The 18,337-nt window shown below is 36.8% G+C and overlaps 1 protein-coding gene and 1 long non-coding RNA gene across 7 annotated transcripts in view; both read right to left on the minus strand.

Moving 5' to 3' along the window:
* Positions 1 to 6,896, minus strand: part of LOC118239640 — a 29,417-nt gene extending 22,521 nt beyond the window's left edge. Inside the window, exons 1-2 of the long non-coding RNA XR_004772323.1 lie at positions 3,308 to 6,896; positions 352 to 521 (exon numbers count right to left, since the gene is read on the minus strand). This is a non-coding gene — a long non-coding RNA (uncharacterized LOC118239640). The remainder of the gene's footprint in view (positions 1 to 351; positions 522 to 3,307) is intronic.
* Positions 6,897 to 8,546: 1,650 nt separating this feature from the next.
* The window catches only part of Jchain (joining chain of multimeric IgA and IgM), a 36,994-nt gene continuing 27,203 nt past the window's right edge, over positions 8,547 to 18,337 (minus strand). For all 6 annotated transcript variants that reach the window (XM_035452497.1, XM_035452496.1, XM_027389273.2 and 3 more), the window contains 4 exons: positions 16,386 to 16,572; positions 14,024 to 14,144; positions 10,506 to 10,586; positions 8,547 to 9,489 (listed from right to left, as the gene is read on the minus strand). In XM_035452497.1, the coding sequence (XP_035308388.1) occupies positions 9,276 to 9,489; positions 10,506 to 10,586; positions 14,024 to 14,144; positions 16,386 to 16,452 (483 nt within the window). In that variant the 5' untranslated portion in view covers positions 16,453 to 16,572 and the 3' untranslated portion in view covers positions 8,547 to 9,275. The remainder of the gene's footprint in view (positions 9,490 to 10,505; positions 10,587 to 14,023; positions 14,145 to 16,385; positions 16,573 to 18,337) is intronic.

Here is an 18,337-nt window from a genome sequence, read left to right on the forward strand (position 1 = left end):
ACTTGTTTCTATGAGCACAGGGATGCTTCTACAAGCCCGCCTAGTAGACATGAGTTCCTTGCATTACATGTATTGATCACTCTGTGTCCTGCTTTAGTCATTCATAAAGCTTTTGAAGTCTAAAGTAAGGGGCACATACTAACAGTTCTGGTAACAACACACCCCTTACCTCTAGCATCTCCATCCTGCTACTGCTACCCACTTCTATAGTGGATGACATATCTAACAGTCATCTCTGCTGATACTAACATAGCTAGGTATAACCTAGGATGTCCTTAGAAGATAAATGATACAGAAGAAAACCAAACCTAAAGGTTACAGACAAGAGACAGCCCAGAGGCTCATGCAAACCTTCTGTCCCAGCAGCTCTGGAGGCACAGTGCAGTTCTCTGGGGAAACCTTGGGCTCTTTACTATATAGAAGGTGAAGTAGAATGATGAGGTGCAGGCTCATCTGGCCTTCTGAGAATTCAGCCTGGCAAGCATTACCATGGAGTGTCTTTCTCCAAGATTCTGGAGCATCTAAAGATATAGAGAACACATTTAAATTTGGCCATTCAAACCAGAGTCACACATTTAAAACATCTTTTGTGGTTTGGTTTAGTTTGGTTGAATTTTCAAGACAGGATTTCTCTGTGTAATAGCCCTGGCTGTCCTGGAATTCACTCTGTAGATTAGAAGATTAGGCTGGCCTTGAGTTTATAGAGATCCACATGCTTCTGCCTTTGGTGCCCTATGATTAAAGGTGTGTGCCAACACAACCAGCCATTTAATAAATCTTTAAAGAGTATTTTAGTAACTTTTATTCTTATTTAGGCATCCCTATTTGTTCCTCTTTTCTCATTTAATCCAGTTTTAGTTACCACCCTCAAATTCATCTTGTACTCATGAAGCTAAAAGTCATTTCTAAGAGCAAAAAGGGAACCAAAGATGTTGGACTTTAAAAAGACAAGACTGTTTCTAATTTGTAAAACCTTAAAGGTTTCACTGTGACTCAGGTCAACAGCCAACTGCACCCTCAAATGAAACTGTACCTGATAGAAAAAAGCATTTCACCAGATGATATATTTGGTTTTATCCACCTGTCCCTCCTTGCCTCTCTGCCTCACCCTACTCAGTAACAACCTTTTGCTCTATCTTTGAACAGAGTCCATCAATTTAGAAACACAAATTAACTGGTAACAAGCAAAAGCTATGCTAGGAGAAGAGAAGCCCTCAAAAGAAGTAGGGGACACTCTGAGCTGTAATCTGATACAGAGAGTAAAGCTAAATAAATAAAGCTGTGCCCAATAAGCTGCACCTCCCCAGTCAAGACCCTCTGTGACTCATTTTATCCCCACGCTGCCCCCCACCTGGTAACACGCACAAGGTGGGGCAAGATTCTTACATTTCCCTAATGTTCCTTGCTCTTTTTCTGGCTTGCATAATTATAGAAGATTCTGACTCTTCAAGTGTGTAAATCTTATTCAGTTAACATCTATTCCAAGACTATTGCAACCCAAGTCTCCATCTTCCTTATGGATCACAGTACCTTTATCTCATCTCTTACCTTTAACCATATTGCAATATATTGTAAACTTTTTTCTGTTAGTTTTGTCTATAGGAAAATTCCTAGAAAGTAAATTATTCTTTTATGTATCCCTCAGAGCAATTGTACTGGGCAAGCTAAATGCCTGCAAACATCACCTTCTCTTTAAATACTTGCATAAGAGCACAGGAATTCATAATTTCCAAAACAAAATAATTAAGTGTTCAGCTACTGATCGGCATTTTCTAAAACAAAATGGTGTATAGTAAATATATATTAGTTATGGAATATTGTAAAAAAGATGTAAAGTAAAAGGAAACAAAACAATCATATTTTGACCTATTTCCATCAACTCTTTTGTCATATATGGATGTATAAGGGGTGTTCTAAAAAATTGTTCGTTTATTTGTTTTTTGGTTTTTTAAAACATTGACATTCTATTTCTTTTTTTAATTTTATTTATTTATTATGTATTCAACATTCTGCTTCCATGCATATCTGCACACCAGAAGAGGGCACCAGATCTCATAACGGATGGTTGTGAGCCATGTGGTTGCTGGGAATTGAACTCAGGACCTCTGGAAGAGCAGTCAGTGCTCTTAACCTCTGAACCATCTCTCCAACCAAAATTGTCCTTTTATATATTGTCCTCTTTTTGTCTACATATTGTATAATCAATATGTACAAAATTTAAATATTTAACATTTCATTCTTTTATCTATAAAGTTTTCTGAAATACATTAATTAGCTCTTTCATTGCAATGAATAAACACCTGACAAACACTACTGATGGAGAACAGCAAGATTGCTCAGTGGGTAAAAGTTACTTGTTGCTAAACCTGAAAACGTTAGAATGAATCCCAGGGACCACATGTTGGAAGAAGATAACTAACTCCTCCAAGTTGTCCTCTGACCTCCACACATGTACCATGTACTCTGGCACATATATATATGGGTACACACACACACACACAGGAACACAGAGCAATAAATTTTTTTAGATATATTTACTTATTATATATGCAGTGTTCTGTCCTACATGTATTCCCGCAGGCCAGAAGAGGGCACCAGATCTCATTACAGATGGTTGTGAGCCGCCATGTGGTTTCTGGGAATTGAACACCTGACCTCTGGAAGAACAGCCAGTGGTCTTAACCTCTGGGCCATCTCTCCAGAGACATAGAACTAGCCAGCACAGTTGACCCCTTGTCAACTTGATAAACACGTCACCGTTAAGCCATAACCATTCCTTTCTTGTTCTTTCTCAAGATCACACATTAATATCAACATTACAATATAAACATTCCAAATCTTAAAAGTCCCACAGCTTTTAAAAATTCAAACAATTAAAAATTTAGTATCTTCAGCCGGGCGTTGGTGGCACAAGCCTTTAATCCCAGCACTCGGGAGGCAGAGGCAGGCAGATCTCTGTGAGTTCGAGGCCAGCCTGGTCTCCGGAGCGAGTGCCAGGATAGGCTCCAAAGCTACACAGAGAAACCCTGTCTCGAAAAACCAAAAATAAAAAAAAAATAGTATCTTCAAAATAGTTAATTTCTTTTAAAATCCAGTCTTTTAAAATTCAAAGTCTCTCAACTGTGGGCTCCTGTAAAATCAAAAATAAATTAAATGCCTCTCACTTCAAGAGGGAAGAATACACTTATACTCTGAACAAAGCAAAAACAAACTCCAACAGCATAAATGTCTAGGATTCATTCATCTTCTGGGCTCCTCCAAAGAGCTTGGGTCACTTCTCTAGCTCTGCCCTCTGCAGTACACACACCTTGTGTTCTGGGCTCATTCCAGCTCCACTCCACTGCTCCTGCTGTTCTTAGAAGTCATCCAATGGTACTGCCATCTCCAAAATGCTGGGAGTTCTTGCTGCAACTGGACTGCACTTTCACCAACAGCATCTCTTGGGCTCTCTTCAGGGACTCCATCCCTGTCACACAGTACCAAGCCTCATCAGTTCTCCATGATCCCTTAACACCTTCAAAAACAGCACCACCTTGGTGACTCTTACACAATACCAAGTTCAGCTGCTAGCCCAAGGTACAACACTGGCCACCTCTGGAACAGAGCTTCTGTGTGCTTACTCTCAGGAAACACTTCCCAGAAGATTTTACCTCAATGATGCTGATCTCTTCTTAATCAAGGCGATTCTTCAGCCACAGCTGACTATCATCCATTGGTCCAGAAAAGTAAAAGTTTTGCTTTTGTGATTCTTATCACTTTTTAATCACAGATCAAGCTGGCCAGACACCACAGACTAGCCTAGGAGAGTCTTTGCTTCCCTTTGAAACTCCACAAACCAAGCCTCCATCTTCTGCACTGCTCTCAACATTCTTATCTTCAAAGGTCCTACAGAACATCTCACTGAGCTCTCGCTACTCAATGTTCCAAAGTCTTTCCACAATCCTCCCTCAAAGCAACACAGTCAGGTCTGTAACAGCAATACCACACTACTGGTACTAGTTTGTCTTAGTAACGGTTATTATTGCTGTAATGAAACACCAAGACTAAAAGAAACTTGGCGATGAAAGGGTTTATTTCACTCACAATTTCATATAACAGTTCATCATCAAAAGAAGTATGGGCAAGAATTCAAGGAATACAGGAAACCTGGAGGGAGGAGCTGATGCAGAGACCATGGAGGGGCATTACTTACTGGCTTGTTCCTCATAGCTTGCTCAGCCTGCTTTTCTTATACACCCCAGGTCCACCAGCCCAATGATGGCACCACCCACAATGGGTTGGACCCACCCTATCAATCACTAGTTAAGAAAATACTTTATAGCCTTATCTTATGGAGGCATTTTCTCTCCTTTCAGATAACTATAGCTTGTGTTCAGTTGACAGAGAACTAGCCAGCACACAAAGTGCTCAAAAGAAAACAGAAAAAAGAAAAAGACATAGTTTAAAAATGGCCTAGGGATCTAAACAGAGAGTTCTCAATAGAAAAACTAAAAATAGCTAAGGAATAGCTCAAAGGATGCTCATCATCCTTAAAAATGAAAGTTAAAACAACTTAAAGATATCATCTTTCCCCAGTCAGAATAGCTAAGATCAACAACTCATCACAAATGCTAGCAAGATTGTAAAGAAAGGAACCCACATTCACTGTTGGTGGGAATGCAACTCTGGAAGTCAATAGAGAATCAAGAAAGACAAGACAAGACAAGACAAGACAAGACAAGACAAGACAAGACAAGACAAGACAAGACAAGACAAGACAAGACGAGAGGGAAAAAGAGAGGGAGAGAAAGAAAAAAGAAAATGTGGGAAGGAAAAGGAAAAAAACCCTAAAAATGAATCTACCATATGACCCAGCTATACCACTCCTTGGCAAATGCCCAAAGGGCTGGGGATCCTACTCCACAGACACTTGTTCAGCCAGGTTCATTGCCACCCTATTCACAATAGCACAAAATGAAAACAACCTGAATGTCCTTCAACAGATGGACAATGGAAATGTGCTACATATATACAATAGAATATGACTCAGCTATAAAGAAAAGTGATATCATGAAAATTGCAGGTAAATGGATGAAATTACTTTTAATCATGTGTATGTGTGTCCATTTGTGTGAGTGTGTGAGTATGTGGCATGTGTGTGCTGAGTACCTGCAGAGAACAGAGACATTGGGCCCCCTGGAGTTGCAGGCAGTTGTGAACCATCTGGCATGTGTTCTGGGAATAAAATTCAGATCCTCTTTAAGAGTAATAATGCACTCTTAACAGCTGAGGCACCTCTCCAGCCCCAAAAAATGATCTCTTAACCGTGCAAAAATAAAGTCAAATACTTCCAACAGGCAATGGCACAGAATATTCTTGTTCCAAAGGTGAGGAATGGAGGCACAGCAAGGAAAGATTGAACAGAGCAAGAACGAATCCCAGAATGGCAAATTCCAAATCCTAGAGCTGCATGTCTAGCATCTGGGGCTTTAGGTGGCACCATGCAAGCTTCAGCAGTGTTCAGTAGTGCCACTCCTACAGCTCTATAACCCACAGTACATGTAATATCTCTCGTGCTGACTCCACTCTGTACATTCAACTTCTCAAGACGCTGGCTTCTTCAACATCCTGAGATGCCCATTCCCACTTAAGTGTCACCTTCACAGCTTTGAAGTAAGAGTCCAGGATTCTCCTTGTAGCAAATCTAACCCTGCCACACATCAGCTTTTCAAAACCCTGGTGTAAGCCTCTATGACACTGTAGTTCATGCATTTTGTTCAGCCTGCAGATCCAGATGCATCTAGACAATGCTGCCATGTTCTGGGGCAGCTCAAGATGTAGTTTGGCTCCCTTCTCTTATAGTTGTAGTGGCCTCTGTGTACCTTGAAGGCTGAACCTAGGAGGTTGTTTTCAAGAAGAGAGCCCTTCAGCTGAATTCTAGGTTTAAGCTGTGTCCTTTCAAATGAGTTTACGTTTCACAGGATAAAGCCTGTGATGGGCACGGTCATGCTATTGACCCAGTGCAAAGTGTGAGTCTTCCCTTAATTGTCCTAACTCTTTAACAATTACAGCTGCTTTTTTGCTCTCTTTGTTGTCAACTTTATGAACTTTCTCACACTACTTTCCTCGCCAAAATGCACATTTTTCATCTTTCTCCTCCACTAGATATTCCTGCTCACTGTAAAACCTGGATAAGAACACTAATCATTAAGCTAGCCACAGGCTGAATGTTATGCCACCTTGAAATTTCCTCTATCGACCAACTTAGTCTATTATTTCTTAATTCAGTCTCACTCAAATTTCCAGGGCACTGGCAGAATGTAGCCACGATGTATTCTAGAATGTAGCATGAATAGCCTCTATGCTAGTTCTCAACAGAGGCTTTTCCTTGTGAAATCTCATAAGAGGCACACACTGTTCACATTTCTCTTTTAAGTATGACCTTCTCAACTCTCCCCAGAATAATCTATTAAGTTCAGTTGACAGCATTCAAGGTTTCTCTAGCCTGTATTTCCAAACTCTTCCACATTTCTCCTGCACATCAGTTCCAAAGACCTCTGAACCATGTGGTCAAGTTTATCACAGCCACACCCTCAGGACTCAGTACCAATTTTTCTGTATCTGTTACTTTCTGGTGCTCTGAAATAAGCACTTTATTTGGTTCACAGTTTGAAGGCACATACTGTCATGTCAGGGAAGGCCTGGTGTCTGTCAAGAACATCATCACATTGCATCTGTATTCAGGAAGCAGAGAGCCATGGATGCTGGTGCTCAGTTTTCTTTCTTCTCTTTATTAAGTCTATGATTCCAACTGGTGGTATGATTCCACCCACATTAGAAACTCCCTCAGAAACCTGCCTAGAGGGCTGGAGAGATGGCTCAGAGGTTAAGAGCACCAGGAGCTCTTCTAGATGTCCTGAGTTCAATTCCCAGCAACTACATGGTGGCTCACAACCATCCGTTATGAGATCTGGTGCCCTCTTCTGGTGTGCAGATATACATGGAAGCAGAATGTTGCATACATAATAAGTAAATAAATAAATAATCTTTAAAAAGAAAGAAAGAAAGAAAGAAAGAAAGAAAGAAAGAAAGAAATCTGCCTAGAGATTGTCTCCTAGGTGGCTCGAGGCCCTGTCAAGATGACAGTATTAAGAATCACAGAAAAGTAAGGAAAAAAGCTGGTTTATGTTTTGGGGGATACAGTCCATAACAGTGGGGTATTGGGGCAGTCATAGTGTTATATACTACAACAGCTATCCTAAGTGATATACAAACACACACATACATATGGATATATTCTTGTTTTCATGGACACATACTAAATAAATGAATGTAATTGTCAAAAAACTTTAGATGTGCTACTTGCAAAATGAAGACAGAAATCTTTATAATTCTATGGAGACTGCAATTTAAAAACTCATAGTCATTGTACTTTGTAATCCAACCACTAGGTGGAAGTAGAGGCTCATAATCCTAATGCTATGGTTGCACTGTCCGGCATAGCAGCAGAATTTAGAAATTTGTAAGAGCTGCAATTTCCCCAGCTTCTGCACCCCAAAACTACTTAATCAGCATCTTTTGGAGGGAGGAACTTAGTAACTACTCTCCTGAGTCCTCCAGGTTATTCTCATGCACTCTGATGTTAAGGACCACAACACATATCTGTGATATTCACTAATTTGTTGCCTTGGCAGAAAGATGAGCCAAAAGAAAATTTACACATAGTAACAACTGTAATTTACTGACTAGTGCTAACTACTATGACAGCTATACTAAATGACTTATAAAAACACATACATATATAGGATGCATCATTCTTATAAAAACTATGGGATAGTTATTTCTAATTCCATATCCTAAATTGAATTACCTTGCCTGGTGTTAATTGGGCTACTTAAGAGTCTGTATTTCAACTTGGGTCACTAAAGTTGCCTAGTAGACAATATACACGGCTGCAATACAGTCAAGACCTGGAAAGTACACTGTTCCCAGGTCAGAAGAATCTACAAGTCAGCTTCTGAATCAGGAGTTACTTCCCATAGTGCCCTTAGATAAATAATAAATACATCAATTAGCCATGGCTTTCCACCATAGGTTTCTTTGTATGTGACCAGTTACTACCTTGAAATAGCCCTACCATATATGTGAGGGCTTTCTACTTAGATAAAGCTGGATAAAGTTATTTGTTTTTTAGTTTTGTTTTCTTTTACTTGGTTTTGTTTTGTTTTGTTTTGTTTTAAGGGGGCATATTTTCTTCTGTTTGAGGTGCTGGACATCAAACTCAAGGCTTTAAACATGATAAGCAAACTGACCTCCTGCTTCCATAGGGTGCTATGTGAAATGAAAGATTTCTCAAGTATGTATTCATATAAACTTAGTGATGTGAAATGAAAGATTTCTTATGTGAAATGAAAGATTTCTCAAGTATGTACTCATATAAACTTAGTGATGAATGCATCATTACATCATACTTGCAAACTGTTTGCCAATAAAAAATTATATTTAAGTTACAGATAAGTAGGTTAAACACAAGCAAAATTTTTCCAACAAATTACTTCACACGGGGATATGCTTATGAATCTATTTAATTGTTCAAACTGTGCTAGAGAATACATATTTAGGAATACAAATTTCAATTAGATTCAGCTACAAGACAGAAGATTCCTCTAAGAATTTCGGACAAAAAACCTGATTGTCAAAATTTTATCAAAAAAATCTAGTGCAAGTCTCTGTGTTATTTCAAAATACATTTTTTCAATTGTGCATCAAATCACATCACTTTCAGCAAACTGGTTTTGCAAATATTGGTAAATAGCTTCAAAATGTGTCATTTTCAACTTCTAGTGAAGATATGTAACTACCCTATGTTTATGTGTATGTTTTCTCTACACAGTGAGACATTAAGAGAGAGAATAGCACAGAATGTGCAGAAGCTCCAGCTCTCCACAGCAAAGTAGGAAAGAAAAAGGATTTAATTTAATTACACCTCTCAATTTTTCTGTTGGAATTTTACTTTCTCCCCTTGTTTACATTTTTAAACTCCAGGAAATGAACTCTTGCAAATATCTCCTTAGGCAGAAATGAGGACTTAATACTGAGAATTGAGAAAGAATTACATAATAATGACAGCAATGTTGATATTCTAACTATTAAAAGGGAATGTTAGTTTTATACCATCCAAAAGGCAAAAAAAAAAAAAAATTCTGGTTTCAAATTTATGAGCAGTGAGTACAACTTCTGGGTTCAAATGGAGAGCCCCTAAAGAGAGAATTGCATAGTATTGAGAATGACTCAAACTAGTCAGGGTAACAAGAATCAGGGGTCAGGGCTGTTGGCACCATTTTGGTCTCACCACGATACATAAGTGGGACCATAGCTGTGTAACACTTATTTCTGTCATAAGTGTAGCAGGTCTCTGGAACAGCACTGTCTTCACTGCAGATAGTGCTCTGGCTGGCAGTAACGATCTGGTTATCCAGTTCCACTTCCACAGGATCGCATTTCTTACAGCTGAAAAACCATATGCAGTAGAAATACCCCAGTAAATGTTATCGAAATATACATATAAGTCACTACAAAGGGTTATCTAACGTCTGTTTGTTCTTGCAGCTCTAACCTGCAATAAACAATGAGTCTTCCAGACCTAATCATCTGCACAATAAAAAATACTTTATAAAATTATTTAATCTTTCATGCACAAAAAGTACTTGAAAGTAAGCAATATAATTAATGATATGATGATACGATCATCTTACCTATACTATCCAGCAACTTCCACTGTGTTAGTTTATCACTAGCTATATACTTGTTTCAATGAACTCAGTTTTAGTGACAAGAGGAATATATATATATATATATATATATATATATATATATATATATATATATGTCCATATATATATGGATATATGAGTAGATATATATGTACACATAGTATCTCACTATATTGCTCATGGTGGCCTAGAACCATTAGTCCTCTTGTCCCTGTACCATCCTCTTGAGGGAATTTTGGGGGTTTTGGAGGATTTTTTTGGTTTGGTTTTTTTAAGACAAGGTTTCTCTGTGTAGCCCTGGCTGTTCTGGAACTCACTCTGTAGACCAGGCTGCTTGCTCTTGAACTCAGAGATCTGCCTGCCTCTACCTCCGGAGTGCTAGGATTAAAGGCTCATGCCTCCATGGCCAGTGAGAAACTTTTTTTTAAACTGTTTAACATTGGATTCTATCATCTGCAAAGAAGCACATGAATGCTAAAACCTAAAGCTACTTATTTAAATTTGTAGATAAACTGGCCCCTTCTGTATAAATAACAATAATTTCTTCTTTAGAATAAAGTTACTGCTACTATTTTCCTATGACCAAATTTTATGAAGTTTTGGTACCTAATCATTAACATAGGATCAGTGTATTCAAAAGGTCAGACATTTGTCAATTTTTATATCCCAATGTATTTTCACAAATACCATTATTAATAAAGTTAATTAAAAGTAATTAATTTTAACATATGTAAGTATGAAGAAAAATCTTACAGGTCAGACAAATGGTACACAAATTTCGTTCTCAGTGGAGAGGTGGGATCTGAGATATTCTCCCTGTTGTTCAAAGGAACGCTAAAAAAAGAGAGAAGAAACAGTAAAACAATAAATGCAAATATTGTTTTTTCCAGTAGAAAAGTATTGAGAAATTGATATTTACTATTTAATTAGAATAGTACTTATCATGACTTCACTCAACTGTAAACTACTATTCAGGTTTCACAATAATTGTTATACTTTATCAGTTTCTTGTCTATAGTCTAGTTGTTTTCCTAGGCTATACATGGCTACATGTGTGGTGTGTAGAAGGTGTACATTGCTTGCAGAATGAACAGGCAAAAGAGATACTATCTATATTTTTTCAGATTTTATTTATTTATTATGTATTCAACATTCTGCTTCCATGTTTATCTACACACCAGAAGAGGGCACCAGATCTCATAACGGATGGTTGTGAGCTACCATGTGGTTGCTTGGAATTGAACTCAGGACCTCTGAAAGATCAGTCGGTGCTCTTAACCTCTAAGCCATCTCTCCAGCCCACTATCTATATTTTTTAAAGACATAAATTATAAATTATTTTCATTCATTTATTTTATGTGTATAGGTGTTTTGCTTGCATATATGTCTGTGTGAACCATACTCATGTAACACCTCCGGGGGCATGTTTTATCTAATGGTTTGTTGGGGGGTGGTCTGTTTTTGTTTGGATATAGGTTTTACTGTGTTTTCATTTTGTTCTTTTGATTTAGAGGGATTGTTTGGTGTAGTTTTTATTATTTGGGCATTAAGATGGTATTTCATATACCTCAGGTTTGCTTCAAATTGACTTTGTAGCAAAGGATGACTTTGAGTTCCTGATTCTTTTGCCTCCTTGTCCCAAATGCTGAGAATATTCAGTATGTCACCATTTTCAATTCAGCACTGACTACTTCATACAATTTATATTGTATTCCCAGTACTAACCCTCAACATTGGCCAATCACTAAACAAATATTTTTAACTTATTTTGTTAACAAGGAATACATAAAACATTATTAATAGTAAAGGATGGTAGCACACACTGGCACTCTGTTTTCTCTTCATGAGAAGCACTTGCCCAAAGCTATCCAAAGTTATTGGATTACATAATAAAAATATAAGTTACATTTAAACAAATATTTTTGAATGAATAAATATCTATGATTTGATTTGGTTATAAAGGCTCTTATGATATTAGAAAAGGCTTTTTTAACATTTATTTACTTATATGTATGTGTTGATGGTGAGTGTGTTCATGCCACAGCACATGTGGAGGTCAGAGGGTAACTTGTGGGAGTTAGTCCTCTCCTTCCACCATGCAGTGTCCTGGAGATCAAATCCAAGTTGTCAGGCTTAGCAGCAAATACCTGTATGCAGTGAGCCATCTCATTAACTCAAGAAAAGATTTTAAATGATGGGAATGACAGGGAAATAAACCTTTATAAGGGTCTATTGTAAGCCAAACACTGTTCTTGTATAAGTTTATATTATATAGTCTAAGCCCCAAATACATATATATCTATATATGATTGTCCTTTTTCACAGCTTAGGAATAAGGTTCAAATTAGACACATTACTTCCATAAAACCACACCATTACAGTAATAGACTTGGGAATGGTGCCATAATGACACAGCACTGGCAATATCCTTTTGGGGGGAAAAATAACAGAAAACATACATACACATCAGGCAAAGTGTCAGGAAGTAAGTAAATTATTTGATTTCAGTGAACAATACAAGTAAAAGATGAATTAGAAAAGCATGGAAGCCTACTGAAACAATTGTCCCCCTGGGGATTCAAACATAAGAGGTCCTTTAATATGGTTTATGTGTAATGTCATGGACTAATTCCCTTAAAATGCATGTCTCTGTGAGAATCTATAACTTCCAATGAGTTCTGTGGACAGGATCTGAGTGAAAACTTCTGCCCTCAACTTCTGTAAAATTGCTTCAGCTTGTTAACAAAATTCAACTCATTACACTCAGATGTGCTGACTCCTGCGATTTCTCCAAATGCAGGAAATTCAACTGCATAATTTGTGGTACTGGGGAACTGCATTTCAAGCTCACCCCTTTAAAAAAAAAAAAAGAACCAAAATTCAACTTCATTTAATCATGATTCAATCTAATTAAAGGCTCTACACATCAAAATTGGATTTAAGACTCTACACTGAAACAAGGCAATGTCCTTTAAGACTCCTCCCTGCTAAAGGGAGCAGTTTCTGAAAACTTCCCACGGGAATCAATGGCTAAGACACCCAGACTGAGGAAGAGTTAACCAAGCTAAAAGCAGTGACAAAAATAACTCCTGAACAGAGGACCCAGTAGATGTAAAAAACAGAATGTAAAAGATTAAAAACAGAAAGTTGTAAATGAGAGGAAAGAAGATACACTACAAAGTTCCTGGGTGTGTGTGTGTTTGTTTTTAACACAAAGGAAATAGAGTGAACAATCTTAAGAGTTATACTAAGCTTTGTAGGGAGGCACGGCACATTTGTAATAATAATGATAATAATGCTGGGGAGAACACCAAAGGCATTTTATCAGGACAGTAACAAAATGTTAACAGACACATAGTTAACTATGTGACAGGAATATACAACATTTAAAAAAGAATATTCTCAGTTCTTTAAATAATAATCCTATGAAGTAGACTCATTTTTCTTCTATTTCAAGATGAGAAATTTTGGGGGAGTAGACAAATAATTTGATTATCTGTGACAGTACACAATTACAAACTGATGCAGTCAGACTTTGAAACAATTTTTTAAATTGTTTCCCCACTGATAGTTAAATTGATTGCTATATTCTTTTCCTACAAGAGGTATCTGATTGGATAAAACTATTAAGGTAGGAGTATTTAGCAAGGAAAATTTGTCACTGATTGGATCAAGCAGAAATCTTATTTCTCGAGTATTATCAATATTCTTGCTATTGATTAAAAGCTACCAAGTATATGAGTCTGAGTTATATGTGAAATTATATGTGAACAGCTCTGAGTCCAATTTATGAGTCAAAAGTCAATTCATCAGTTTTAATTAGTCTGTCTTTATGAAAACAATGTAAAATACTCAATAGTCAATAATTCTGGAACAAAAGTAGAGTGTTTATCATTATCTGAAGTTGCAGTTCAAGCTGATTAAGAATAACTGAAAGTTCTGATTCAAACTGAAATCACTGCATATAAACTACCATGCTGGTGACTAAGTAGGAGCCTGTGGTTTCCTTTGTTTCTGCCCCCAACTTCTGTAAACTTTCCTCAAGCTTATTAACAAAATTCAACTTCAGTTAAGTAATGATTCAATCTCATTAAAGGTGCTACATATTAAAAGTGGGCTGAAGACACTACATTTAAACAAGGCAACCCCCTTTCAAGACCCCTCCTTGCTATAGAGAGCTGTTTCAGAAAACCTTGCATGATTGCCTTTAAAAAGAAAAGAAAGTTTCTCTGCTTATAAGAGAAAAGAAAACAAATGTGAATGTTACATACACAATTCGGATATTTCTCTCCACAATGTCCTCATTGGGATTCTCAGTGGACGGGATGATCCTGGAAGTAACTCGGGTACACATGCATTTGTTGTCAGCAAGAATGGTCTTTTCATTGTCACCTTGGGTTTGAAAGGTAAAATATATCATGAAAACGAAAAACAAAAATCTATTTTATTCTGGGTGTTGTAGCGCAGGCCCACAATCCCAGTTCTTGGAAAAGTCAGGAGGGAGAACAGGAAATTCAAGGCCTGTCTGGGCTACCTAGTAAATTCCAGGACAGTCTGCATTACAAAAAGAGATATTGTCTCTCAAAAAAGGTACATGTGCTTTAAGATAAGTTTTTTCTTGTCTGAATATATAAGACACTCTCATATAGCCCAGGCTGTCCTGAAACTCACTTTGCAGCTGGGGGTGGGAGGAGTTGAATTCTCCATCCCCTGATTCCTCCTCCTGAGTGCTAAGGTTACAGGTGTGTGCCACTGTGACCCTTGGATCTAAAGACCTTAATTTTTATTAATTTTTATTGTTCATCAGTCCCAGTCTTTCTTTTTTTTTCCCCCGAGACAGGGTTTCTCTGTGTAGCTTTGGAGCCTATCCTGGCACTCGCTCTGTAGACCAGGCTGGCCTCGAACTCACAGAAATCCGCCTGCCTCTGCCTCCCGAGTTCTGGGATTAAAGGCGTGCGCCACCAACGCCCGGGAGTCTCAGTCTTTCTATTTGTTTTCTTCTCTAATCTAAAAGAGCAAAGGAAATCTAAATACAATCTAAATGGAGTTTTCTTTTTCTTCATTGTAAAAATTAGTGAAAAGCTAGGCTGAAAGAATTCTGATTTCTATCTAATGCTTCTAATTTAATGATGTCACCTAGTAAAAATCAGTGATAAACTAATATGAAATATAAAACAGAAATCTACACTATTCCTCAACCAAAGCAAATGCTGAAAGCAAATATGAAGCATTTATAAATCCAACTGGAAACCCTAATTTACTCCAGAGTTCTCATTTCTTCTGGTAAAAAAAAAAAAAAACTGTTCCCTTTAAATTGTATTGGAATAAGGATCTTTTCTCCCAAGATGGTTATTTTGTAAGATTTAATATTCTCTACCAAAACTTTCCTAAACTATCTATATTGTTTTTCATAATAATAATCACAGTCCCCAAATTCAACCAAAAAGAGTAACAAGAGCTGTATTAGTATTTCTTAGAAGAAAAAAATATTTATTAGAACAACTCTTTTAAAGGAGAGAGTGCATATTGATTTAAATACTGTCTGCAAAGTTATGCTGCAAAAACAATTTAGAAAATATTGTTAGGTATGAGTTAAATTTAATATGCAATATCATTATACAGGAAAGTAATAAATGCCTAGGTATGTATTACAGCTTTTACTTTGAGAGTCAATATTCATTCTCTGATATGTGGCTCAAAGAGATCTGGTAAATGTTGAAAAGAATAAACAAAGAAAAACTCTAATTATCTGATGTTGAATCAACAACAGATCATTTAAGAGCCAGTAATAGTGTTATTTTACTCATTCTAATTAAATAATAATGATGTCCAATATTCTTTTTCCAATAGCTTCAGATAAGCAACTTTTAAAATTCCTCCCAGTGAGTTTCAACCAAAATTAATATGTATATATATATATATATATATATATATATATTATATATAGACCTGCTTACAGATACATAAACATGGTTGAAAACACAAATATTTATATATACATATGTTTTTCTATTATTTTATAATTTAAATATTATTTTTAAACTGTATTACTCATGTTGTTAATAAAATATAAAGTGATTATGCTTAATTACATTTCTGTCTTAAAATAAGGATATACTTCTCTATTCAGAATATGTCTCTTGATACAGTTGTCTAGAAGATAACAAACCAAAATATCAGAAGTTCACACATCATGAATAACACTAAATATTTTTATAAAGTGTTATGATGTAAGTAAGTTGTTGAAACTGATTCCATTTCTCTGGGAAGATAAAATCAAAATATATTCTATATCATAATTACCACAGTTATTATTCCACTTCTCTAGAATAGTAATTAGTTAGACTCAAGGACAGAACTACTGAGTTTTTAAAGTTAGGCATGGAAAGTTATGTGTCTACCTATATGTACACCAAAATATTTATTTTTCTTATGCTATAGATGAAGTAGCTAAACAGAAGAAAAAAAGAAAAATACAATGAGCATTGTCTGTGTATATACCACTGCCTAGTAAGATTAGAATGCAGCTGTCCAGCTAGCCAGCCAAAGCATAAACTTAAATCTTTAGACCTAAGACCCAGTCTGCTCTTTATTTTCCCTTTTACCTAACTTTATGGTATAGGTACCACCTACCAGTTACAAGGATGGCCTTGACAAAAATGGCCAGGACTCCCCAGAGAAGCAAGTGGGTCTTCTTCATCTTGTCTTCACTTTTGAAACACTGAAGCCAGAAAGCCAGAGCCAACGTGTGTGTCTATAAGGAGTGTGCAAATGATGTTGCTTCTGCTTTCTTAAAATAACATCCCAGGCAACGGGCAAGCTGCAAACAATCACAATCGTAGTACAGGTTTGTGCTGTATGCTACAGAAAGAAGCATGTGGTCCACATTTAGGTATTTCCTTCTAATCTAAAGCTTTCCTGCAAAGCCAGGATTTGATGAAACATTTGTGTTTTGCATTTGTGTTTTGCTACAGCAATGTATAAATGTCAAATCTAATAAGATGGTGGAGTCAGAACTCTTTGAGAATGTTTAAATATGATTTCTCAATTTCATCATCTACACATACTCTTATTAGCCTTCAAATCAAATATCTGACATTTTTCATGGCTAGAATGTACAAGGAAAGAGAAAAAAAAAGGAATGAACAAAAAGAAGTAGCAAAGGCCCTCCAGGTTCCTAATTGTATATTGCATCAGTTTCTCTGCTGGTATTGAATTAACCAAATTATCATATTTAAACATCCATGTGTTGACTCTTACCACTTCCAGTTTATTTTATAATTTCAGACACAGAAGTGGAATCTGAAACTTATAGATCTTAAACTAATGTTACATTTTACTCTGACAGGATTGAGACTAACTTTCTGCTTTCCCTCCTAGTAACTCCTTTTAGAACCATGCACATTATCCATATTGTCTCAACAAGAAAACTGAATCACTGCAGTATTTGCCTGAAATTTTTTCACTTAATTATTGTCTAATTTAAAAAGAAAAACCAAACCTGAGTTTCTATTCCCACTTCCAACATCCTAGAATTCCCTGTCTTGGAAACAGGGTGGCTACATTTGTATTTCATTATTTTGGCTCTTATCTAAAATTTTCTAAGAGTCTCCTAAAATTAAGCAGGCAGCCTAAACACAGGAAGTGACAAAGATATGAAAAACTAGCATACAATATGTCCTTCAAAGACTCTGTAGTGAAGAACTGAGGAAATGACTCAAAAATTAAGAGCACTGGCTGCTCTTCCAGAGGACCTGGGTTCAATTCCCAGCACCCACATGGCAGCTCTCACAGTCTGTAACTCTAGTTCCAGAGGATCCAGCACCATCATTTGGGCTTCACAGGTACCAGACATGCATGTAGTACATAGACATACATACAGGCAAAAACCTATACACACAAAATAAAAATAAGTTTCAAATTTTAAAAGAATCTCTAGTAAAATTCTAGCAAAAGCAAAGTACCAGGCACTATAACAAATGATGCCCCTATACCATCCATTTGTATTCTCATTTTAATACTATTCTGAATAGGACTTAAAAATAGGTTCAAGAACAATTGGTTCTCCTCATTCTGAGTGTGGTAGTGCATGTCTGTAACTAAGTGTACAGAAGGCTCAGTAAAAGGATCATGAGTTCAAGGCCAGCCTGCCTATACAGCAAAACACTGACTCCACAAACAAGGAAAAAGAGAGAAGAGAGGGGAACATGGGTAGGGAGAGCATGACTGGAATCTTAGGAACAATTTTATCTATCAGAAAAGCAAACAGATAAAAGGATATTTGTGGCAATTATGGAAATCAAAACAAATTTCAACTACTTTAAGTCCCTAACCCCAACCATAGTTTCTAAATGACTGACTTATTCTATAACAGAAAGAGGGTATGTGAGTGATGATGAGTTAATGGGTGAATAGAGCTGAGCAATTAATCACCTATAATCTCAGCAAAAGGAGCTCATGAGTTCAAAGCCAATGTTGATTACATAGGAAATCTAAGGCCAGTCTGGGCTACATGAGACCCTGACTCCCTTTTAGCCCCAAAAGTTAAGTGGGTAATTTAAGTCACTGTTTTCTAGATAATATAC

Source organism: Cricetulus griseus, assembly GCF_003668045.3.
Source record: "Cricetulus griseus strain 17A/GY chromosome 1 unlocalized genomic scaffold, alternate assembly CriGri-PICRH-1.0 chr1_1, whole genome shotgun sequence".
Classification (NCBI taxonomy): Eukaryota; Metazoa; Chordata; class Mammalia; order Rodentia; family Cricetidae; genus Cricetulus; species Cricetulus griseus.